At 41.5% G+C, this 25,861-nt stretch overlaps 1 protein-coding gene and 1 long non-coding RNA gene across 3 annotated transcripts in view; one reads left to right on the plus strand and one right to left on the minus strand.

Moving 5' to 3' along the window:
- The window catches only part of PAPSS1 (3'-phosphoadenosine 5'-phosphosulfate synthase 1), a 90,679-nt gene that overhangs the window by 40,793 nt on the left and 24,025 nt on the right, over positions 1-25,861 (plus strand). For both annotated transcript variants that reach the window (XM_028506577.1, XM_036025596.1), the window contains exons 9-10: positions 2,755-2,890; positions 15,466-15,734. In XM_028506577.1, the coding sequence (XP_028362378.1) occupies positions 2,755-2,890; positions 15,466-15,734 (405 nt within the window). The remainder of the gene's footprint in view (positions 1-2,754; positions 2,891-15,465; positions 15,735-25,861) is intronic.
- On the minus strand, positions 1,340-22,806 carry LOC118500547. Its single transcript, XR_004903113.1, has 3 exons — positions 22,532-22,806; positions 18,558-18,562; positions 1,340-1,352 (listed from the first exon to the last, which is right to left on the minus strand). It is a non-coding gene; the product is annotated as an uncharacterized LOC118500547 (long non-coding RNA).

The raw sequence follows: 25,861 nt of genomic DNA on the forward strand, positions 1-25,861 counted from the left end.
TTGGGCAGACATTGATCACTCATGTACTTTCAGTAGGACGTGAGGTCAGGGCGCTGTGGGAGCCTTTGGCAGGGGGGTTTGTCTGGTCTGGGTTTCTAATTGAACATGGTGTTTCTGGTATGAAAGCAATGAAATATAATTAGTTTCCCCAGAGTGCCTCACATATTTTATATATTTATTATATGTGAAATGTCATTGAAGTCAAATCTCTGTCAGTCGGTGTTTTAAAGTACACTTTGAGCATTAAAAGAAATGAAGTGAAATTGTAGTAGCTTTATCTAGAAAATTTCTGTAACATCTGTTTAGATCATGGCAATGTGCTAAATCTCATTTTATTGTTTCATGAAGGACAAAAAGGTGATAACTTTTTAAAATAGGGGATATATTTTCTTAGAAAATAAGGAGGTTGAACTTGTGATGGTGTTGGGCATTCCTTCAACATTAAAATCCTATAGTTATTAATAACAGGTAAACATAGTCTCTAAAACATGCTCATGTAAATTCTTCGAGCCACCTAGCAAACCTGTGGGATAGGCAGCATGTGCATCTTACACACAGAGAAGGTGGGACTCATAGGGGATAAATGCTCAACCAAAGCTATGCAGCTAAGAGGTGGGAGGAAGGTCTGATTTCAGTCCAAATCACTTTGGGCGTCAAAGCCGTCCGTCTTCCCTAATCATAGCAGACAATAATTATTGGTATATTTGGAGTTTCACATACCTACTATGTAGCCTGTATCACTGCAGGGTACTCTTCATATGAGTTTGGTGGAAGAGACATTTATTTTGTAATCATTGAACAGATGTCAGTGCTGTTTATATTTTGTCCCATTTTTCAAAGAGTGATCTGTAGGACTTATTTGTATTAGTTGGTACCTGGTTGCTGCCCAAGGCATCAGGAGGATTTGGGTAGGAGGGAGCTGTGAGGACTATGGCACTCCAGGCTTACGGAGCAGGAGGAGCAGAAATGGGGTGTCTTTCAGAAATAGCTGGTTGCTGAGTGAGAGAAGGGGCCTTGAGAAGATGGTGGGCTTACCATTCTACACTAAAATGTTAAGACTTTGTTCAGTCACAATACCAACTGACATGTAGTTATGCTTTTCAAACTATATTTCAATGTTTTGATCCTTACAGGGATCCTTGGAGGTAGGCAAAGTGTTTTTCTTTACACTGAAGAATCTTAGTATGGGTTCCACTTGCCCAGAGCTGCAGAGGCACCTGTTAGGAGTCAGGACTACAGTTCGTCCTAGGTCTTCTGTGTTCCTTTTACTACGCTGCATGCTGACTGGGAATGAAGAGGTCACAGGCAGGTTTGGAGCATGAGAGGATTACCAAGTAGAACTTGGAGGACCTCTTAGCCTGGTTGCCTTGTGCAGGATGTCCACACTCCACCTCCACTCCCACCGGGACCGCCCGAGCCATCCAGTTTTTAGGCTAGACTCTTGCCGTCATCTCCTGGCTGGAATCCTGCTTCATCTCTTACCCACTACCCCCCATTCTCCTCAGAGCGGCCAGAGTGAGGCATCTAAAAATATAAATCTGAGCATATCACTCTCCTCTTTAAAACTCTCCAGTAAGCTACTCATTGTATTTAGAATAAAACCCAAATGCCTGACTGTGGCCCAGTGTGATCCAGCCCTGGTCTTACTCCTCACCTCTATTTCTGTACCTCTGCTCCTGTCTGTGCCTGAACCCTTTCTGGTCTTCTAGCCACATTCACTTCTTTCTGTTCGAGGACTAAAGCCTGGTGCTGCTCTAGGACTTTGTACTTGCAGCCCCTCTGCCTAAAATACTTTCCCTCCATGACTGGTTCCTTTTTACCATTTCAGGTTAAATGGCACCCTCCTTGAAGAGGCCTTCACTGGCCTCCTTTTCCTTAACTTTACTCACTGTGCACCCTGGACGCTGTGTTCCATGGCCCTGCTTATTTTCTCTGTAACATTCAGTACCAGCTGATATTTCTCTGGTTTCTCTTCTGTTTCCCCTGCTGTAATGTAAGCACCATTGGAGAAAGATCTTTCTCTCTCTTGTTTTCTGCTGCATTTTCCAATACCTACATAGGCCCTGGCACATAGCAGTTACTCAGTAAATGTTTATTGAATGAGTAGTTTGATGGATGGGGTGGGGCCTTTTAGTGAGGAGGACCAGGTAGGAAGTGACTGCAGCAGTTCAGGTACACTGTTAGCACATAAGCCGAAGCAGTCGTGGGAAAAGGGTGAGCTTGAGCTGCTCTGTGAGGTTGGATACATCCTAGAGAATAATATCTCTTCTTCCCAGATTCAAGGAAAGAGGACGAGAGATGTTGTAAGAAATTTAAGGTGGCTTGAAGATCGGAAGGCATGACTTTGCGTCCAACTCTGTCATCATTACTTTGATTTCTCTAAAGTTTAGGATTGGAGAACATAAAATAGGGAGTGATCCAGGGTTAGAAATTTTTCTGTTAATCAACATATAACAACAATGGAAAGAATGTTTTTGTTACTTAAAAAATCATAATTATTCATGTTGGTTTTGTTTGCCTTTTTTTGGTAAATGTAATAGTTGTTTCACAAGTCCTTTGAGAAATTATATATATATATTCTAATTCTGTATTGTTTCCAGTCTTGGTTCATTTGCTAAGCTAAACAGATTTACCATTGGCCTTGGGATGAAAGAAAAGGTTTACAGCTGTAGTTGGCTTGTATGAGAGAACTCTTCTCACTTATGTTCTCTTGGTTTCTGTTGAAAACAATTATTTTCTTTTTCTTCCCATTAGATGGTTATGGAACAAGGAGATTGGCTGATTGGAGGAGATCTTCAAGTCTTGGACCGAATTTATTGGAATGATGGCCTTGATCAGTACCGTCTTACTCCTGCTGAGCTAAAGCAGAAGTTTAAAGATATGAATGCTGGTACGACATGGGCCTGGTCATCTAATACAGGACTATTTGGGGTTTCTGCTTGACAGAGAAAGTTCTAGAAGATTTTTTCCACTACTTAATAATGTAAAACAGAATAATGAGTAAAGTTAAATGTAGCAACTGGAATATGTAAGGAAAGGTATAGTTTGATTTCACATTATTTTACTATGTGGAAGATGGATGGTAGTAACAAATTGATCTTTTACTTGTTTATTATAAAACTCACCTGTTGAAGTCAAATAGAACTATAGAAGAGAAATTAATTTTTTTTAATTTATTGATTTTAGAGAGAGAGAGAAAGGAAGGTGGGCAGAGAGAGAGAGGAAGACAAACATCAGTTTGTTATTCCACTTATTTATGCATTCATTGGTTTATTCTTGTATGTGCCCTGACTGGGGATTGAACCTACAACCTTGGTGTATAGGGATGATTCTCTAAGCTACTGACACCTGGCCAGGGCTCAAAGAGAAAGAATTTGAAGAGCTCACTCATCATTGTGCTTTGTATCTTCAGAATATCTTATATGACTGGAATGTATCACTGTAGAAACTAATAGAACAGAAATTTTGTCATGTTTGCTGTTAACTCAGCAAATGTTTGTTGTTGCCAGAGTATCAAGTGCTGAGATCCAGGAGCTTACTCTGGAAAAGAGGAAGACATTAAACAAATAGAAGAAAAGATTGTTGCAGAGTAGGTTAATAATGATTTTAAATTTCCAGATTAGGATAGAATAGAACAGTGACAGCAGAGAGTCTATGGATGCTGTTCTTTATCATACTATCTTATATATTATAAAGTACTCCAGGACAGACTTTTTTTATATCAGATATCTGCTATTCTCAGGTCTTTTACAGAGAGGTAGGGAAATGATATTTACACTAGTGACCCATTCTCTTTTTCTCCCTACTCTTACAAGTTCACGGTGCCATGTGAGGGAACAGAATTCGTTGTAGATTTTGTAGATTATTTTAAGATCTGAAGAATTTGATACATCTTAGAATTATGCTACTAATTAATTCTCACCCTCTACAGATATGTTGAAGCCCTGAGCTTTAGTGCTGCTTTTTAAAAAATCTGTATTTTCTGTGTAGAAATCAGGTGGAGATGGCTGAGCAAAGTCAGGTGAATGTGGTTGCTTTAGGAAATAGCTGGCCATTAAGCCATGTTTGTTAACCAGAAGCTCCCCTCCCAGGTGACTCCAGGGATCAGGGCAAGAGTGCTCATTTTGTCAGGGTGTCCAGCTTCTACGGGCCCCAGATCCTGGCCATCGTTCGGAGTCCTGTGCACAGCAGCCCCCTGCTTGGCCGCCTAGTAGTTACGTGGTTGGAGGAAATTGCTTTCACTTCTAAGGCTTACTGCCCTCAGTTGTAAAAGAGAGGACAATGATGGAACCTCATTGTAAGGCATAGGACATTTTATTTTAAAAAGTGAAGGAAATTGCTTAAGGTACTGTAAACAGTACCTGGCATGCAGTAAGAGGTTAAAGTCATAATTTCTGTTACATGAGTCTGAAGCTAGACTTAAGTGTGTTTGTGTGAAGGTTAGGAAAAGAATATCTGTTTCTTTTTAAGCTTTACTGTGGTATGCTGGTATTTGACACGAGAAGATCAAGAACTGGAGGCCGCACATTCTTCAGAGCCGCACAGTTCCCACCCAGCCTGCCTCCTTCATTCACATTTCCTGCTGGGTTCCTGTAGGGTATTTGAGTGTAGGATTTCTCACCTTGAGCCCTTCCAAATGTGACTCTTTTCCTTGGAATTTGTAACAAATATCTGCCTTAAACTACTTGTGCAGGAATTTCTCTGAATGCTTATTTGGTGCTTGCCTATGCAACAGCTTATTTATCTTGTTTCTTGCTAACATTTTTTTGGCCTAATCACAGGGGAATATATCATTCTTTATGTAAGTCAGTGATGCACCTCACTCTCTTGTCAGTACGGGACAAGAAACTGCCTTAGGACAAAAAGTCATCTCCCAACATTCTCTTCGAAGCAGGAAGTGCTTTAGATGCTGTCCTGTAAAGGTACAGTGTTTGCAGCCCTGGCAGTCCTTTCTCACTCATGGGAATGGGACTGCATGTTTGAATTATTTAACGCACTTCTAGTCTGGTCTTTTATTTGCAACCAGAAGCATCCAATAGATTTTTTCTGATGAATAGGAAGATGTTTAATGGAGGAATTGCTGAGACGATCTCAATTTACTTTTAATTTTTTGCCAAAATTTGAATTCATACTTAAAAATTTATGTTAGTAAATTAATTATTGACACTGTTGAAGAGTCTTATCAGGGAATTACCATTCATAATTAGAGATTTTAATATTACATCTGTTTTACACCCTCAGTGGGCCAAACATTTTAAATCAGTTAGAGAGTTCATTGCATAACGAGTGATTGCAACTTTGTTTAAAGTAGCTAAGAGCCAGTTATTAGCTTTATATTAGACAAAGATTGTGGAGTGTTATTTTATTTACTTTTCCATTTTAGACTCTGGCCAATAAGCAACATACTGAGGTGTTTTCTTTGTAGTTCTTGTCCACTTGTGGGAAGCCAATAATAAGTCATCTGCAGATGTGTATGAAACGTAGTTCAAGGAGAGAAGACAGGGAATGTTTTCTTTCTTTTACCTAGGGTTTTCTTTTCCTTAACTCTTTCTCTTTCTCCTTTCCTGGTGTTAGAAGAACTCTGATTACCCCTTATGCACATTGATATGAGCAATTTTGCTGCTCCGACCATTCTGTAGCAGGAGGATTGAGAGGCCTTTAGTACTCAGATCAGTGGTTGCAAGGTGTCACAGTTCCAGATGGCAGGTTCTTTCAGTCACTGGTGGTTGATCACTATCTTGGAAAGAAAGAATGAATTGCACTGAAGCCAAGTAAGAGCCAGTTAGTATTTATTACACACAGAACACTGGTGTCCTGCCAGGTTACAAAGGAAAAAACTGACATAATTTCTTTCAAGCCTAGTATGTGGTAGCACAGTGTTGAATAAATCTAACAAAGTGTTTAGAGCTGTTGAACTAAAAAGTAGATTTTAAATGAATGGATAGAGACATTAGATGACTGTCTTTGGCAGAATTGGGAGTGACACAAGAGAAAGCTGAGGCCGAAGCAGATAGTTTGCCCATGAAGGCACGAGGCTTTCTTACCATAATGTCACCAAGCTGGGGATAGTGTGTTCTGAGACTGGGTGGGGAGGGACTCTCACTGAAGTCAGAGCATAACCAGATGAGGCTCTGAACGTAATTTAACAAAGTAAGTGCTTCAGGAAGGGGTGGCCAGGGTGCAGGGCGCCTTCAGGAATGTTGCTGCATCCAGGGACGAGCAGTTTTGGGCAGTGTTACCACTCCTGACAGGGCACAGGAAGGAAACTATTTCTGGAGCCTGGTAACAGGAACTGGGGCTGTGAGGAGGGGCTGCAGGGCAGAGCTAGTGGTGGGGAATGCAGGCACAGTCAGAACCACACACTGAGACAGCATGCGGATGGTGCGTGGGCTCCTGCGGATTTGGTCTCCCTCCATCATCTGGCTGCCTGCTAGAGTCCCCATCTCGGAGGCAGGAGAGGGCTCCCCGCCCCCAGGTGTGTGCACACAAACGCACACACAGGCACAGCCAGAATTGGTGGGAAGCAGCACAGAGCCCAGTTGGCAAACAGCTTTATATTCCATATTTATAAATTTTAATTTGAAAGCATTTCCAGTCTTAAGAATGAAAAGCATTTTATTGCTGCATGCTTTGGGTTGTAAGAGTACCTGTTCGTGAAGAATTCTAATTAATATGCTTATATATACTCAAGTGGTCTATCTTTGTCTTACTGAATTTTTTGCCCTCATAAGCAGTTTAAATAAAAGAAGTACTGGTAATTTATGACAGTCCAGAGAGAGGCAAGGAGATCAAAGTCTTTCCTCCATTCTCTCCAGAAACCTCCCACAAAAACAAACATTACATGTGCACATGCTCACACACACCCCTCCCTAACTCTAGCATTGTTGTCAGTACTCTCTTGTTTAGCTACTATATTGATTTAGGGAAAGCAGAAATGTCTGTTCTTAGAGCTTTGGGGTAGAAAATGTGGCAGATATTAAAGCTTGAATAGACTTATTAATTACTGCTGTATGTAGGACAGTTTTACAGAGAAGAAGTTGAAAGCAGGGAAGCAGGAAGATGTTGTAATTCTGGGTTTCATGGTTGGGATGCATACCAGGGCTCTGACTGTGGGCTGGGGAGCTAAGCACAGTTCTGAGAAATCTGGGGGAAGGGTGACTAGGAGTTAGGAGCCCTTTCTTGCTCATCACCTTATTCTTGCTCAGAACAACCCCGCCCAGAGTACTGAAGTTGTCCTTGGGCACTTGGCTGAGAAATTGCAGATCATTGGTCCAACCCAGCTTCGTTGCACGATGCCCCCCAGTGTTTGATGCTGTGATATTAGATTGGGCCACCCGTGTCCTACACTGTCCAGGGAGTCAGTGCCCACCCTCTCCCCACCATCAGGAAATGCTTGTCACCACTGTTGGCTTGCCCTGTTGCACAGCAACACTTGCTCGGAAGAGCCTTCTCCACTTTCTTCTTTCCCTTTCACCTGCTGGAAGGAAAGTGTCAGATGATACTTGTTTCCATAATGTGTTGGCTTCTAGTGTAGATGGTGTCCAAGCCAGAGGAAAAAGGGAGAACCTGTACTATGCCTTCACGTAGACATGAATTATAGCAAAAGGAATGGTTTTGGGGGGCTAGACCTGTGTTTGGCTTGAGATGTGACAGTAATGGTGAAGGTGGAAGAAATGAGGGGATGCAGGGCAGTAATGAGCAATATACATTGAAATGTTTTCAGTGATGTCTCTAAACTGCTGAATTGGAAGGTCAGGACTTAGAGATGCAGCTAACAGAAGCCATCTGTATGTGCAGAGTAATTGGATCCAGGTGAAGGGTAAGTTTCCTGAATGAGTATGTAGAGAAGGAATTTCACAGGACCCAGCAATGAACCCTGTTGCTCTGAGAGGGACTACAAGATGTCAGAAACAGGTGATTACACCAAAATGGACAGCAGAATATAAAATGTTATACATGCTTGATTAGAACTGTGTAAAAATGTATGCAGAAGGAGAACAACTAGACTGTGCAAAAATCCAAAAACAGCCATATTGGTGTAGTGCATTTGTGGGTGATATTTTACCCCCAAATTTTCTTCAGTGTTTCATGGCAGAGGCAGGTGACAGAAAAGGTTGGTGCCATGGTTAGCAGGCCTTGAGACTATGAGGACAGTGGGTATTATTTTTTAATGTCAGAAGCAGCAGAGAGGTAAGAGACATTTAAAACAGGAAAGTGCCTTTGGATCTGTCAGGAGTGTTGTACTATGTGTTGGAGTAGGAAGGAATTGGTCAAATGAATCCAATCCTGTTGTTTTCTTCCATCATTTCATCCTTCATGCTGTCACCAGACTTGTCTTCTGAAAACAGAGATATAATGATATCCTAGTCACAGATGAAGGAAGTACAGTATTCCTTTGCATATGAATTTATTTTCTAGTTAGTGAATGTTTGCTTCTTTTCCTCTGCCTAGACTGTCAGCTCCAGGGGGCAGGACCAGTTTCACTGTAGCCTCAGGACAGCATATCTAAAATGGAATTTCCCTCTTGTCCCAGACTGGTTTCTTCCCTGCCCCACCTGCTGTGGCTGCTGTGTGGAGGCTGGGTGCAGGGAGGAAGACCAGTTAGTTGGTGGACACGTCTTGAGAAGAGGAGGTGAAGGGCTGCTGTGCATGGGTCGTGAAGTAGATTTGGTGAGATCTAGGGAAGACGTGACTCCTTGCCTGTGGAGGGTGAGGGCTTGGAAAGGCTCAGACTCTGGGATGAGTGATGGTGCTGTGCTTCCTGAGAATAGGCAGAAGGACCAGCGGTGCACATGGAGGCTGGGAGGAGTCCACTCCCAGGTTTCTGTGGGGCACTGAGAGGTGCCTGGAGAGATCGTCTGGAGAGATGGTCTGGAGCATAGGGGAAGGTTTGGTCAGCAGACACAGATTTACTGGTCACTAACCTAGATCCTTGCTCAGTGGCGTCTGGAGCAGGAGGGGGAGTGTGCTGAGGGAGAGGGCAGTGCCTGTCTTCACTCCGGTTACAGTGTGACCCCACTGACCAGTGTGTAGGGTGCAGTCTGTCAGATGACCCTGCCCGAGTCCTGGGGGAGGAATACATTACAGGGGTGGAGAGAATGGAAGAGTTGGTGGAGGTTTTCTTTTATATGGAAGTGTGGGAACATGTTTGTCATCGACAGTCATCTTCTCATTTTGCCCTCTCTTCACTCTGCCCACCTACGTTCTGCTCTCCCCCACATCAGTCCTGCACAGTCCTGTCGGACTAGTTTTCTGTAGCACACTGCTGAATGCGGCTCTATTGGACAACCTGGCGCCTTTCCCCACCCCCTTCCTCCAGGTGCATTTTCCTTGCCTCTCCCCCTCTCCTAAGCCCCAAAGACCCTTCTTTTGCCTCTGTAACTTGTTCCCTGAGCCCATGCAGCCTAGCTGGCTCACTTGTCCCACCTCTGTGACTTTCTAAATAAACTTTTGCTTAGGAAAAAAGAGAAGGCACTACTGGTTAACTCACAACCCTTGTTAGGTACACCGTGTCCTTTCTAACCTGGCATGTGCTATTCTACGTGCTCATCCAGTGCCAGGTTTTATATCCATCTTTGACAGAATGAGTGATCCTGTTTTCCTCAGACACATGTCTGCTGTTCTGCATCCACACTTTTGCTCATGTCAGCTGGCTTGCTTGGAATGCTGATTTTATTTCTATCAGCCACATTTCATTTGTCTGTTCAGAGGTTGGCAAATTACAGCCTGCAAGCCAAATCTGGCCCTCTGCTAGTTTTTGTAAAGAAAGTTTTATTGGAAAACTGCCACATTCACTTGTTTATGCACTGCCTGTGACTGTTTTTGTAATGCTGTAGGCTGCAGAAAACCCATTGCCTGCAAAGCCTAAGCTGTTTCTCTGGCTCTTGAAGGAAAAAAGTTTGCTTTTATTCATGATGTCAGCAGCTTTGTAGTGCACCTTCTATCCATCAAAATTACAGAATACCTGGTCCTTTCCCAGGAATGGGAGTGCAGAGGACTAGGAAGAGATGGGCATCATAAATGTTAATATTGAATTTCATTCATCTTGTAGGTCATCTCCTGTTTTCAAACATAGTTGAAACTGTGATCTCAGGAAAAGCAGTCTTAAACTAAGTCATAAGGAATTATAAATGAAAAGGCAAATATATTACTGTGATTATAGTGTGACAGTGGGTGAAATCACTGTTTTTTGAAAATGGGATGAGAATGTGAGGCATTAATGAGAGTTGTTGTAAGTATCCGTGGCCCCAGGTTCTTAGTGGTCCATTATTCTTTTATTCTTGATGGAAGAAAATTTAATAGTGATGTATATTGGGTTCTGTTGTTGGGACAGTACCCTGGGAATGTAGCTTCGAGTAGATTAGGTACTCCTGTTATATTGTTCATTCACGGAAGTTCTTTAGTGGGGAAGCCAGTGGGTAGGGATGAAAATACAGCCTGGAACCACAGAGAGTTAAAGCCATTTGTGTAATTCATTGATAAATAAGTACAAAGAATTGAAAAGACTGGAAGTTGGAGAAAGACCTGGTTCTGTTGGCAAGGAAAAAACTGGGCAAATAGATCAAATGGTCATTGGATTTTTGAGTGCAACTGATAGTGAGGAAAGAATTCTACCTGGAAGAGATCTCAGCAGTGAAATCCTTTACATGTTTCTAAGGTGAACTTTTAATAAGTCATCCATCTTAACTTTATCTGCTAAATATCCAGTGTGGAGCTAGATTAATTCTTTTTGGAAAGAAAACCTAGGTAGATAAATTATTAGAATCTGTGAAATACGTGTATTTGAGACAGAATTTATCTTTTATGTTTCCTTTTGCACATCCTGTCTTGTAAATAATCCTGCTAAATGGCGATCTTACAGGATCAGATTTGACCTGATTGAGGTCTGGGAATGTAGTCATCATACTCCTGAGATGCATTAGCCAAGGGTCATATTCAGAGATGGACCGCTGTTCCCGATTGAAGAGGACACAGGCTGTATGTCCAGTGCAGAGCTCACACGCCCTCACCCTGGAAACACTCACCGGGAGTACAGTTCACACTGAAGTGGACCTTGAGTCACCAGGGGAACAGTGGGTTTAATTCCTTGCCAGGAACTTTTAGGGGGTGTGTGTGTGCGTGTTTAAAGAATGAATTGTCTTAAGGAACTTCAATTTATTGAGTGCACCGTGCATCTAACCATGCTGTGTACTTGATATTATTTTATCTTCATAACAGTAACCTTAGTATCATTCCCCTTTCAAAGATGCAGAAAGTGAAGATGGCTAGCATAGTAGTCCGATGATATGAACCCATGAGTATTCTTTCCCAAAGTAGTGCTTCTTCTGGTATCCTGCATATGTCTTTTCTTTTGAAACTTGTTACTATGGGAAATTTCAGACATCTACTACTTTTATTGGCAAGTAGAGATGATAGAGTAATGAATCTCCAGGCACCTCTGCGCCAGCATCAGCTGTCATCTACTCCTGACTGCTCGTTTCACGTGGACCCCTGCCCTGCCTGCGTGTTACTCTGAAGCGTATCTCCAACCCCATGTCACTTCATCTAACTTCATGTCACTTCATGTCACTGCACCTACATAATAATAATAGTTCCTTAATATTATCCAGTAACCAGTGTTCAAATTTATAATAATTTTATGACAGTCACATTTTTTTTGTATGTTTGAATCAGGATCTAAATAACAGCTATACATAATAATTGGTTCATATATCTCTTGTCATAATTTTTTACTTTCTTAACTTTTTATTTTGAAATTCATTATTTTTTTTATTATAGTTCAAGTACAATTGTCTCCATTTCTTCCCACCACTCTTCCCTGCCCCACCCATCCCCACCTCCCACCCTCAATCCTACCCCCCTTTGGCTTTGTTCATGTGTCCATTATAGATGTTCCTTGATGACCTTTCCCCTTTCCCCCCTGTTATCCCCTTCCCTGTGGTTACTGTCAGTTTGTTTTTTATTTTAATGTCTGGTTATATTTTGAAATAATTTTCAGTTTCAAGAAAAATTGCAAGAATAAGTACCAAGAACCCCCTTATATTTTTAACCCAGATTCGATAATTTTTTTTTAAGAGAGGAGAAGGGAGGGAGAAAGAGAGGAAGAGAAGCATCGATGTGAGAGGGGAGGTTTGCCTCTTGTGCACACCCCAGCCTGAGACTGCACCCACAACCTAGGCATGTGCCCTGACTGGGAATTGAACTGGTCGGTGGCTTTTAGGTTTGCAGGCTGATGCCCAACTGAGTCACGCCGGACAGGCCATGATTCTTAACATTATATTTTATTTGCTTTTTCAGCCTGTTTGAAAGGTAAAGACATGATCCTTCATTACCCCTTAATATTTCCTAAAAGTAGGGACAGTCTTTTGTCTAATGACACTATGCTCATCAAACTCAGGAAAACAATATTGATGTGCTATCTGATCTGTATATTCCATTCAAATTATGCCATTGTCCTAATAATGTCCTTTATAGCAAAGTCAGCAACAACAATAAAGTCTTCTCTTAGCCACTTTTTCTTTCTGGTTCAGGATCTCATTGTGTTTCAGTCTCAAACAGTCACTTAGTCTTCGTTGTGCCTTTTATAAGTCATTTATTTTGTTGAATGTCTCAGTTTGGCTCAGGTTACGCGTATTTGATCAGGAATGCTGTAGGAAGCAATGCTGAATTCTCAGTGCACTGTTTGGGGGCTCACAGTTCTGATTTGTCCTGTTACAGATGAGGGTAACCTTTTTTTAAGTTAACTTTTATCACTTAAGATTGTGTTTGTCAGGTTTTTCTGCTGTAAAGTTAGCAAATTATTTTGTACTTATTAACAGGTAAATTTTAGCACATTACAAATACTGCCAAATGGTGAATTTCTAATTCCATCATTCCTTTTACATTTATTAGCTGACTTTCCACCATAAGGTAGAATTTCCACTTCTCCCCCATTGATTTATTCATCTGTTTTCTTCTTCAGGGACTCAGAGATTTCTGTTTTGCTCAGGGGGTTACGATCCATTACTCTTGCTTACTTTGATGTTTAGCTTGTTCTGGGTTTCCCCAACTGGTTGCTGTGTCCTTTTGACATGTCCCCATCATTCTCTGAGCACTGTCTTTCTTATGACACAAAAGATGTTTCAGCAGCTCTTCAAATAACTTCAGTGTCATTACATTATAATGATGAGATGTCATAGGAACTTAACTCTTGTTTAAATCAATTAGCCTGTGGTAAAATTGGTTTCATGATACATCATTTCGTGGAAAGTTGCAGAACCTGTTAATGACATTAAGTGGGGATGTACTGTGCTCTCCTCACCTTAGCCCAAGCATCAGCCGTTTTGCCAGAGAGCCCTGATTTATTTAAGTGGGGATGGTAAGTACCATTCTAAATAGAATGCAAAATTGGGGCTTTAGTTTTGCTCATTGCCACTGTCTAGTTGTTGCTTGTAGAACCTTTCAGTGAACAGAGCTAAGAAATATCATTTTCACATATATTCATAAACTCACACATATTTATATCTGTCCCTATATCTGTCCATTTAAGTAGCTGAAAACCATGAGGTCACAGTATTTTCAATTATAACCCAATAATGCATAGTCTGTTCTAGCCTTTCTTCTTTTGGTGTTTATGCCTTCCTTCTCCTACAGTAAGAATCCTGGCTCCCATTATTCACAATGTATCTACTTATTTGCTGTACTTCCCTGTATGTAAGCAGGCCCCCAATCAAATGGGCTCTCCTCTAGGCCCCGGCCTGTTGGCTTGAACCGTGCAGACGTCTGCTTGGTCCTGGTGCTGCCGGCCTGTGGCAGGCCTGTGTCTTGCTTGTTCCCCATGGTATTGTGCAAGCTTGGGCCCTCCCCCAAACCTTCCCACCAGTGCTGCAACTCACAGCAACCCAGGGAGAGCTTTCTTTAATGCTCAGTGAGTGTCTATGTTGAGCTTCAAGGCAGTTTATAAAGAATGGGCAGCATAAAGTGAAGGGAGGAGAGGTGTGGGAACTAAGCTGAGTGAGTGATGAGATTTAGGCCAGAATCATTATGGAAGGTTCAGTTCAGGCAGTAATCCCCTAAATGGAGGAATATTGGTATTCGTATTAATGTCAGGAGAGTGTCGTAAGAATATAAATTTTCATCTGTTCTCTTTTGAAGAACTGTAGTATGATAGAGTCACAAAGTAAAATTACTTCTTGATCTTGGGGAGATGAATTCTAGAGTTCTACTTGATGGTCAGAAAGGATGTTTTAGAATCTCTTTATATCACATAGAAAAAAAATTTGAAGTGAATTCAGATGGAAAGGAAAACTGTCAGGTCTGTACCTCTCCTCCCATTTCCTAAAAGCAGAAATGCTCATATATTTGTACCAAGACTTTCTTCTTTGTACCTTATGCCATTTCAGTTATTTTTTGGGTGAAAACATGCCTTGTTCATGTATAAAAGGTAACCTGAGGAACTTCAGAGCATAAAGCTGTAAATCTTGGAATATCAGAGGATGCAATGACCAAAACACCTTGATCATATAGGGTGCAAGGAGGACAAAAAGGTCCTCCTGGGCCTTTTGTCATGGGATAGAAAAGGGTTACAATGGAGAACAGGTTGGAGAAGATGCACTATTTGTCTTAAAATTATTAGGGGAGTGGAAGACCTTCCTCTCTCTGAGACAAGCATGGATTAGCACGGCATGGCGCTGTACCAGATGCTGTGAAGGCAGTATAACACGGGGCTCCTCTAACTGGGTTGTCACTTGGTTCTGTGAAATTGGGGTTTCTATCACCCCAAAGAACTGTGCCTTCTAAGAAATGTCTCCTAATTGCAAGCCCCACATAGGAATGAAGCCAGGGCTGTAAGCTGGAGACAGGGAGTTAATCAGTCTAGTTAATCTAGCAGTTTTCTTTTTCTGGGTAATAGCAGTGGCCCTTCTAAGGGATACTGGTGTTGCCCAGCTATCATCCAAAGTCCCAACCTGGCATCACAGAGCCAGGTGGGGCTCCAGTCAAGCAGAGTAATCAGTATAAAGGAGCATATTTGGATAGAGAGTACATTTTTTGAATTATATTTCTTTACCTTACTGTCTTCTTTTAATAAAAAAAAAAGTATTTTAGGTTCTATGGATGGATTAACCTGATGGGTGGTTAAGGCATCGACCAAGAATTTACATCTGTGTAGGCAGCTGAACCAGGATGTTAGGAGCTGGGAGTCTGATTGTTAATTCTTAAGTTTCCCATGAATACAGAAGGTGATTGTTATAAACCCGTCGCTGTTCGTTACACATTCTCAAGCCTGTAAGATTTGTGAAGTAAACAGAGTAGAAGTATAGGTCATGTTGGCATGGTTAAAGCAGTACATGTGTTTTTTTACCAATTTCTGATTCTGAGAATGCATGTTTGCTTAATCTTAAGCATCAAGCTTCAGGAATTACTTAACCTTTGCAGGGTAATCTGTTAGACACATGCTACTCTTAACTCTGGAAATTCTCTTTTCAGATGCTGTCTTCGCATTTCAGTTACGCAACCCAGTGCACAATGGACATGCTCTCTTAATGCAGGATACCCATAAACAACTTCTAGAGAGGGGCTACCGGCGCCCTGTCCTTCTCCTTCACCCTCTTGGTGGCTGGACAAAGGATGACGACGTTCCTTTGATGTGGCGTATGAAGCAGCATGCCGCAGTGCTGGAGGAGGGCATCCTGAACCCGGAAACAACAGTGGTGGCCATCTTCCCATCTCCCATGATGTATGCGGGACCAACTGAGGTAGACTGCTCTCCAGATTTTCACTGCACCCGTGTTGAAACTGCTCTTACTAACACTAGTGTCGGTGACAGGCCCTCTGATCTGTAGGTCTATTGCAAACATTCGGTGTGCCTGGAGTGCTACCCCAAGGCGCAGCCTTCTTGGGAAAGGACAGGCAGGGAGAGGCATGCTCCTCTTGCTCTTATTGCCATTCTTGGTCCTGGTTGTGGAGCAAGTCTCTGTAGACAGAAGGCTTGGGAAGGTGTGACACAGGCACCTCTTGTAGCCACTGGCCACGTTACAGACACAGCTCTGACAGCACCGATCTTATCCCTTCTCAAAGGCCCAAGTCACTGTTCCCAGGAAGCAGATATGGTCTGATTTTTTATTCTGAATTTAGGAGAGGCCACAAGTATTTCAGTAGGAAGAAAAAAGATGGTATCTTAAAAACATTCAGGGGATATTCTTCATCTTTTCAGAGTGTAATAGAGTCAGGAAGTAAAATTGCTTCTTGGAATTGGATGGGCGAGGGTTCTCGAGTTCTGCTTAGGGGTCAGAACAGGTATTTCATTTCTGTGAAATACCTTTCATAACTGTGTATAAAGAGGATTTTAATTAGGTTTTGCTTCAAGACAGAGTAGGCTTTCAAAAATATTTGTTGAATGAATGAATAAGTCAGTGAATGACCTAAAAAATAGTGTGGGACATTTCTAGCGAACTTCTTGCTGTGTGTTCCAAGATAAAGAATGGAAAGCATGCTAGTATCGATGCTTTTTCATCTCCACCTTGAAGGGAGATGAACTTAGTTCATCTAAGTTCATCTTACTGATTTGGGAGGCAAACCCTTTTAGAAAGGATTAAATACTTTTGCTGTATATATTCTATGATGTCTTCCTAAAACAAAAACAAAAAGAAAAACAAAACCCAAAACAAACAAAAAGCTTAAAAGGAAATTCAAGCATGTTTGGTTATTCATTGGGATCAGGCCATAAAAAATTTTATTGGAGCTTAGTTGTGGGGTTGTGTACTTTGTTACCTCCTTCCAAGAAAAACAGACAAAAACTCACAGTCACAAGAAGCTGAAAGATTGAAATGTATTTAACTCTTCTCTTGGATCTGGCCAAAGTAATGCAGTTTACACTCCTCATATTCTTCCTTCTTGGTTAGTGTAAAATGTTCCTAAGAATTGGGTAGTGATAGACCTTTGCATTTCTAGAAACTACCATGACCTTTGTCTTTTACATCTCAAAGAGGAACAATATTGTTTTGGAAATGAAGTAGCTATTTTGTTACAATAGTTTCTCACCCTCTCCTTTGGTGCTGTCTCCATCATCATCATCATCATCATCATCATCATCATCATGTACAGGGATTCATTTGGTTTGAAGTTCTCCACAATCTTAGGATGAATGGTTCTCAGTGGGGACATGACCTGAGTGAGTCTAGTGTCAGGAGTGGGTGTGTGATCGTAACCTTATTACGGGTCAGATAGAGAGGGGAGGAATTTACCTTCCCCGTTTAGGGCATATTTTGTCCTCTTTGTGTTTCTTATCCTCTTATCTCAAAGGGGAAGAGATAGGACATTTTATTAACTACATAAGCTAAAAACTGCTTCTTAAAAGGTGTGGGAATAAGGGGAATAGATAAATAATAAATGCAGCCAGCTGTAATAAAAAAGAAAATCTTTTTTTGAGAGGACACCACAAAGGGTCATACATGCTCTTTTGTCTACATTAAAAAGATTTTTATGTCTTCTGATTTCAGAGCGGGGCATGTTTCTAAAGGAAGATTCAGAAGTGGAGGTACCTAAAGGTTCCTTTGGGGTGCTTCTGTTTCGGCTTACCTTAGTCTTCCTCCGAGCAAGGCAGAGCTGGCTGGTTGGTTCCCTGGTCTCAGGAGACCCCACCCTGACCCCGTTGTTGCCCAGGAGAGCACAGTCTGAAAAGAAACAAAGGAAGACTGTTGTCAGGAGGCCAGCACAGGTGTGGCCCGGCGTGCCACCAGCTGGTAGGGATCTTGGGTTAGACTTCTCCGGGCTATGTGAAGTGCCCAGTAATTGGTTATTGAAGGGATGCACAGATGTGGGACTGAAAGTTTTCTAAGGTTCTGTCCCATTCTGATCATTTTCTATTTTGTCTTATTTTCTTTTCACTTCATATTGAAGTATAATGTACATCAGAGGAAGCACACATTTCATAGGTACACAATACAATGAATTTTTCCCCCATGATCACAGTCATACAACCAGCACCTAAAGTTTTTTTCAAAGACTATTACAGCACCCCAGAAAGCTCTTCTTCCCCCTCCCATTCATTCCCTGCCCTTCCCGCAGTAGTCCTCACTATCTCACCTCTCACATCATAAATACAGCTTGTTGGGTTGTGGTTTGGATACTCTGGGAAGCAGACTCAGTGAGATCAGGGTTCGGGAAATTCCTTCAGGAGAGCCCTCGGGGTCAGTGTTTGTGGGAGGGAATGAACGGGAAGGGAGCCGGATGGGGCAGAGGGAGGAGCTGATCTGTGACTCAGTATCACGGAAGCCTAGTTGATCCCACCTGGAGTTCTAGAAAGGCCTCCAGAGATGTTCCAGGTTGCACAAGAAATAGTCACTTCTGCCCTGTGTTGATTGGTGACTGGCCACCCAAGGGAGGAACGTGCTGCTCTTTTAGAGGCAGTGCTAAGGCAGGTGATAGCTGCTGGGTGTGTGCTGGCAGCACTGTGGGCCACAGGGGACCTGGGTGGCACCTCACAGCATCCAGTCCTGCCTGCTCTAAGGCTTGTTGCAGCTGGAATTACATACTCTCGCATGTCTGGCTTGTTTCACTTTACATTTTGTTTGTGAAACTTGCCCTTGTTGTTGTGTGTAGTCAGTTGTGTGCAGGTTGGTTCTCAGTGCTGTGGAGTGTTCCATGCGTGATGGCATCCAGCACTGTTGTGAGGCTTTCTGGCGGTTTCCAATTTTTTGCTGTTAAGAATAGTGCTGGTATGAAGGTGTTAGTGCTTACTTTTCCGTGAACATTTCTGTTGGTATGCCTGGGAGTACAATTGCTGGGTCGTGAGGTATGCATTTGCTCAGCTTGATTGATTGATTTTCCTCACCCAAGGACATTTTTTTCATTGCTTTTTTTTTTTTTTTTTTAAGAGAGAGGAAGGGAGAGAGAGAGAAACATTGATGTGAGAGAGGAGCATTGGTTTGGTTTCCTCCTGTTTGCACCCAGACAGGGGATTGTATGTTCCTGGACTGCAGATCAAACCCACAACCCAGTCATGCACCCTGACTGGGAATCAAACCCACAACCTTTCGATTACGGGAGACACTCCAGCCAACAGAGCCCCACAGGCCAGGGCTGTGCTCCATTAGTAGATGCTGTCAGTTTTCCAGTGGGTGACTATTTTACACTTCCACGAGCTGTGTGTTTCTTCACCTGTATTTTATCATTTTAGCCATTTGGTGCTTTAGCCCTGACTATTTATTTAGCCAAACATTTTGAAATAGTTTTATTATTTCTAAACCAACCTCAAAAATGTTTTCATTGAACCGGTTTCACTGAAGAGGAAATGGAGAATTGTAAATGAGTTATATTTAGATATGGTGATTGAGAGATGGGATATAATAATAGCTCATTTTTATTGTGCTCTGACTGGATTTGCCAGGCAATATTTCAGGTACTTTACATGTATACTTAGGTAACTTAGTCCCCAGAATAACAGCACTGAGGGGAGGTGCTATTGCTTTTCTGAACTTAAAGGTGAGGAAACTGAGATAGTTAAAAAGTTGTTGTAGGTCCCAGAGTAGTCTATAGTCTGGCCCCAGAGCCATGTATTTAACTTCCACAGAATATTTTTTATCTTACTGTATAATAGTAGAACATTTGGAAAAATATGTGGTCATGTGTTTTTTGAAAACAGCCTGGAAATAAATTCTTCAGGTATCCTGCAGGTGTTCCAAAATAGAGAGTGAGGTGGCCCTAGCTGACATTCGTTAGAGGCAGGATCTCTGTACAGTGGCTTTCACTTATTTTTTGATTATCATAGCCTGGGGTTGTGGGTTATGATATTTATGTCATCGGGACAGGCGTACCTCAGAGATATTGCTGGTTCAGTTACAGAGTACTGCATTTTAGTGTCGTGGTAAAGCGAATCACATGGATTTTTTGTTCTCTGGTGCATGTAAAAGTTATGTTTACACTATAGTGTAGTTTATTAAATGTGCAATAGTATTATGTCTAAAAAATGTACATACCTTAGTTAGAAAGTATTTTATTACTAAAGATGCTAACTGTCACCTGAGCCTGTTGGTAGATGACACTGATAGACTTGTTCACACTAGGGTGGTCACAGACATTCAATTTGTAAACAACCCCACATGATGTCTACCCAGCACAATACAGAGAAGTGCACTCAAACTAGCTATGCCTGTATTGTTGCTTTTTTTACTCTTACCTATCTGCCTCATGGTATTAGTAAGAGCTGATTGTGTGTTTGTTGTGGGAAGTGAATGGGATAATGCAAATCACTTACCACCACCGAGCTCCTGATAGTACATGGTGATTAATATCAGCTGCCTTAAAAACAATAACGAAGTACTTTGCTGCAAGTTCTCAACCTCCCTAGAATTCTGTCCCATGTCAGAGGAGCTGCCTGTACCTCATTGCTGCCTGTCAGTCAGGGTGAAGTCCTAGCATTTTGGTTATGACAGAGAGCCTGGAATGGCCTCCTCCCTAACAAACTTCCTGTCAGAGCAGACATCCTCTGATGTGGAATGTCCTTTGGTGTTGGTTAGTATATAAACAATATGGAAAGCAATATTACATAGTAAAAGGGAAATGAAAATAACTACTTTTTGAGTGCCCGTGTATGTGTCATGCATGGAACAGATGCTTTGCATATATTATATAACCTCATCCTCACAACAACTCAGTGAGAGAGGCTTTATTCCCATTTACAGTTGAGGTTAGTGAGGCTTAGAGAGGCCAATTAATTGTGGACTGTCAGAGAAAATCAGAGCAGGTCAGTAGTTAGAATGGTAAACGATTTTATTCAGCAACTATTATAATTAATAGAGGAAAAGAGACCGCAGGATAGAGGTGGGCTTGATTCTGAATATGGTATGGACAGACAAGTGGGGGTGATTATAGCCAAGAAGGGGTGGGGTATGGATGGAAAACTACTAAGAGGAATAGTGAGAAATAAGAGTCAAGGGGTGATTCTGGTTAAACAGACCTAGCAGGGTTCTTGCTGAAACCAGCCAGCTGAGCAAGTATCACTCGGGGGATGGCTGGGGGTGAAGAATTGGATCAGATATGGAAGACACGGAATTCCCAATAAACCGACTTAGCGATTCTGCCACAGCTGTGCAGGACAGGGCCCACAAGGACCCCCACTGAAGGTGGAGGCCTAGAGGGCTTCGAAGAGCCTGAGTACAGTCTGTCTGGTCAAGGAGAGGGTCTGTGTCAGATCCTACAACCAGCAGGACTCAGAGGTGGGTCGGAAACTCATGACTATGCGGCCTTTTCACCAGTGCTCCTTGTTGTCTCCAAGCCTCAAAGCGGTCTGTGCCTTGGCAGTCAGTGGAAGGGGAAAGAATTTAGGTGCCTACCCGGAGCTCCCAGGTTCGCTAGAGGTGTAAAGGTCCCTTACAGCCGTACCCGTCTGTCTCTGGAGTGTCAGTCATGAGATTGGAGGTGCAGTTCTTATGAGGAAGATAAGATCAGATCTGATGCATGAGCAAAAAGCATTATTTAATTTCTGAACTTGTAAAGAACAAGCTTTAGAAATTCTGGTAAACCTCCTCATATTTTAAACCATTAAGTATAATAATGTTTATGACCTGGCAGGATTTAAGCTCTGAGATTGAGCGGTTTATGAAAACTGTCCATTTCTTTTTCTCGAGTGCCTCACTTGTTTGACTTATTTGGCTTATTCACAGCCCTAAGTGAATTTGTTTTTGTAATTAAAAAAATAACACACTCATTTTTGTAGCTTTTCCAGTGACATCAGGAAAAAGTCTGCCGGTAATGCTTATTTGCCAACTAATAATAATAAAATAAAAACAATGACTCTTCCTTTAATCATTTTCTGTGGGTCATTTAGAAGGCATTGGTACCAGATTTGTTTCCCCAGCACAAATGCTTTTCAGAACAATGAGCAGCTGTCAAGGCTGTTTGGTTATCAACAGGATGTCTTTGACTTTCTAGTCTGGAAGGATTTAATGGCTGAATTCCTAAATTTCATTTTTAGGAATTGGGCGGGTGGGGCAGCGTGTGGATGCAGAGTTGCTTTTGTAACGCTAAAAAGGTGTAACATGTACTTGTACATTCTTGTGACGCACTAATTGACTGTAGAAGTTGTGTTTGTCCCCTCCCTCAAAATACTAAATCCGTTTTTGTAAAGGACAAATAATGCTTCCTAAGACCTGTTACATGAAAATAAGATATATTTTGGAATGTGAATATGTATAGCTAACAGCTGGACCCTGGTTTAAAACATTCAAATGAGAATTGCCAGTTGAATTTTGGAGAAAACATAGCATTGGGGTAGGAATTCCTTGTCATGAAAGTTATCCGTGCACAGGTAGATGACTCCCTAATTGGAGACTGATTCTGTGGAAGTGAATATACACCCTTAAACAGGGTGATAGGAACAGACAGGAGCCCCCTTTATCCCCGGGGTGTATGTTCCAAGGCCCCCAGTAGATGCCTGAAATCATGAATAGTTGATGTGGACCCCAGCTCATAGTGTCTGTGGTATTATGGATGAGACAAGACAAATTCACACAGACTACCAAGTCCTGTGGAGGAAAAGGGACAGCACGGCCACACTCTCAAGAGGAGAACACAGTGACGCTTGTCTTGACAAGCTTTTATTGCTTTTCTGGGCACATTATATTGAGGATGGTTCTCATTTACCATGCACAGGCTCACTTTACATGGTTACCTTTTACAGAAAACAAAGGAGAGGATGCTGCTAATCACATCACAGAAGCAGGATATTTGCAAATGCAAAGGGAAAAGTGGTCGAACTGATTACACTTATCCTTGGAAGGCTTAGTATAGATTTTAGGAAGTTACAGTAAGCACTTGCTCCGTCAATTCAGGATGAGGGAGTTTTAGCAAAATGCAAGTCTCAGAGCAGCCTAGGTACAATGCAGGCCTGATTCCCTGCAGGAGAACCTATCCATGGGCGTGGGTCCTGTGCATCAGACCTTGCTTTCCACTGGCCTTTCCGAGTGGGAGCTAGGCCTACACCACACAGAATGGTCTCCTATAATAGTACTGAGCCCTATATGTATATTATGGTTTCTCCTATACATGCATACCTTTCCACTTAAAGGAATCACCTTCTTTTCGGCATATCTGATTTGCCAATGTCACTACACTTACGTTTCAGGGCCATCATTAATAAAATACTTAATTTTACTTAATTACTTGAACACCACACTGTGATTCCAAGAGAGCCAGCCACTAAGTGACTAAGGGATCCTTGGCGGGATGGAGTGGGAGAGAATGAGATTTTATCATGCTAGTCAGAATGCAATGGAAAATGCCAAATTGTTTATTTCTGGATTTTTCCATTTAATATTTTCAGATCGTGGTTGACTGCAAGTAACTGAAACCATGGAAGTCAAAGCCACAGATAAGGAGGGGACTACTGTGTTGTCGCCTGGGTACCAATATATCCATTTAATTAGTCCAGCTTTACACTAGTATCTGTGTGGAGCAGAAAATGGAATGTCTGTTAAGATGTAAATCTGTTCTGCCCTATAGACACTTGCCAAAGTTCTGATCACCTAAAGGGATATTGTTTCTTGAGGTCTGAACCTAATTATGGGAGCCATAGACTCCCAGGTTTTCATTGTAACCTTTGACCCCCTCTGGGGCCTTTGATAATTTTGTCTTCCACTCATTTATTTGATTCATTTTTCTGAAGTAGTGTGACACAGATTCACAGTCTCTTATCCAAGATCTTTGCGGTCATATATTACTCAATTCTCCCAGTGGGTCTGGGACATAAAGAACATAGAAATTCCTGTAGCAGAGTGAATGATTTCTCATACTAAGTAGGATCAGTAAATAACTTCGTCAGTTTTGATCATGGTTTGTTATGGTTTGTTACTAAATTAGTTTAAAAACTAGGTTTTGGAGATTTTTGAATTTCAGATGGATTGTGTTAACCAGTCTTATTGTGGTAATCACAAAAACTGTATATATATCAAATCATCACATTTCAATGCCATAAATTTATAGAATTTTATATGTTAATTATACTAATAAAACTGGAAAATGCTGGATTTCAGATTTTAGCATAAGCAGTTTTGGGTCAGTTCCACAAAAACATTTTAGATCTGTTGATCTATTTTAAAATTATTGAGCTCCATATAGTCTGATATCTTATGTACATAAGATAGCTTGTATATATCTTGAGAACTGAAATAACTAATTTAATTCATAGACATTAGGTTTTACAGGTGCTTTAGGATACTTTTCATGGGAGAAGAATGACCTTTTTTTCTCCCGATTTGTCTATAGATTTTCAGCTCAGAATCTGTTCTCATTTCTTATTGAAGCAGCATCAAGTTTCAATATTTTCTGTTAGGTTTATCAGGTTTTCCTGTTGTTGGGTAATCTATACTGGTTCTCTGAATGTGCTGACTTGTATTCTCTCTGCTGCTCTGATGTTCTGTCTTATTGTAGGGCTTGACACAGTGTGGGCAGCTCAGTCAGAGAAGGAGTGTGTGGACTGTGGGGTCGGAGAGACCCAGAAATGACTGGATCTCTTGTTCATTTTGCAGCTTTACATTTGTTACTGAATTTCTCTAAGTCTCATTTTTCTTATTTGTGGAATAGGAATAGTACCTACCTTACCTATTTGCTGTAAACATTAAATGAGATAATATTTATAAAACAGCTTTGTATAGTGGCTCGTATGTTAGGAAGAGCTCAACAATTGGTACTTATTTTTATCCTCTCTCACCCCAGTCAAGGACTTCATGAAGTGTTTTCTAACACTTTACCACCATGGTCGCTTTTCTTTGGTTCCTTGAAGTAATAATTGGTGAGAAAGTAGAGAGGAAGAAGAAAATCAAGCCCTTCTTGCTTTAATCAGAAGCAAATTTGGGGGCTCTTAGGCTTGGGGGCAGGAGCAGGACGGGTGCCTGGGCGGTAGGGCGTTTGCTTCACCCACTGTTCCAGGCTGGGCGCCCAGCCAGGGCAAGGTAATTTACGAGAATAAAAGTAGTTCGTTTGCTGATGGGTTCCAAACAAATACATCTCTTACATCTGAATAATGTCATTTTGAAGACTGAGCTTCCTTTCAGGCAGAGGAAATGTTTGGGTAGGTCTGTATTTTGTGTGTTTGGGACTCAGTGTCTTGATTTGCGGAATGAAGGATTTGGATTTCACAAACCAAAACTGCCTTTTAACTCTTAAGACTGTGTAATCTGAGTAATTTTAAGGTGTATCTAATTCTCATTTTCAAGCTAGAGAATGAAACCATCTAAATAGATTTCATAACTTTTGCACTGGAAATCAGAAATGGGAATTTTGGAGGACTGAACACCGCTCAGTGCCCGCACAGAGTAGCAGGAAGTGGCAGAGCCACGGAGAATACTCGTCGTACAAAGACGACAGAAAGGCGGCAGTGGCTGGAGCCAAGGATGAACCTCCTCTTTCATTTGTCTCTCTACATTTTCCCAGTCACTTGGAGAGTTTAAAACAACGCCTCCCACTGAGAAATCAAGAGGCAGGCTGTTATGATTTGGGAATTTCAAGAAAATAGATGAATGCTTAAGTGATGTGATAATGTAATGCACAAAGAAGAGAAGGGTGTTTCAACATGGAATTCATGAGATGAGTGTAAATGTTGATTTTTTGTGTCCATGACTTTCTAAAGAATTTTAGTAGTGTTTAAAACAAGTACATTTTTGATAGTTTGAAAAAGAAAACATGTTAACTTATTTAAAAAAATAGTCTTTGTGCCTGAAGTTCTTTTATAAACCAGTTGAATGTATGAGTTTTGCTTAACAGAATTTTTTAGCTGGATTTAAAAATTGTTTTATTCACTATGCTCAGTATTTTTAATTAAGGAAAATTGAAGATATACACTTAATTTGATAAGGCAGTTCTCAAACCTTAATTGAAGGCAAGTGAA

Source organism: Phyllostomus discolor, chromosome 1, assembly GCF_004126475.2.
Source record: "Phyllostomus discolor isolate MPI-MPIP mPhyDis1 chromosome 1, mPhyDis1.pri.v3, whole genome shotgun sequence".
NCBI lineage: Eukaryota > Metazoa > Chordata > Mammalia > Chiroptera > Phyllostomidae > Phyllostomus > Phyllostomus discolor.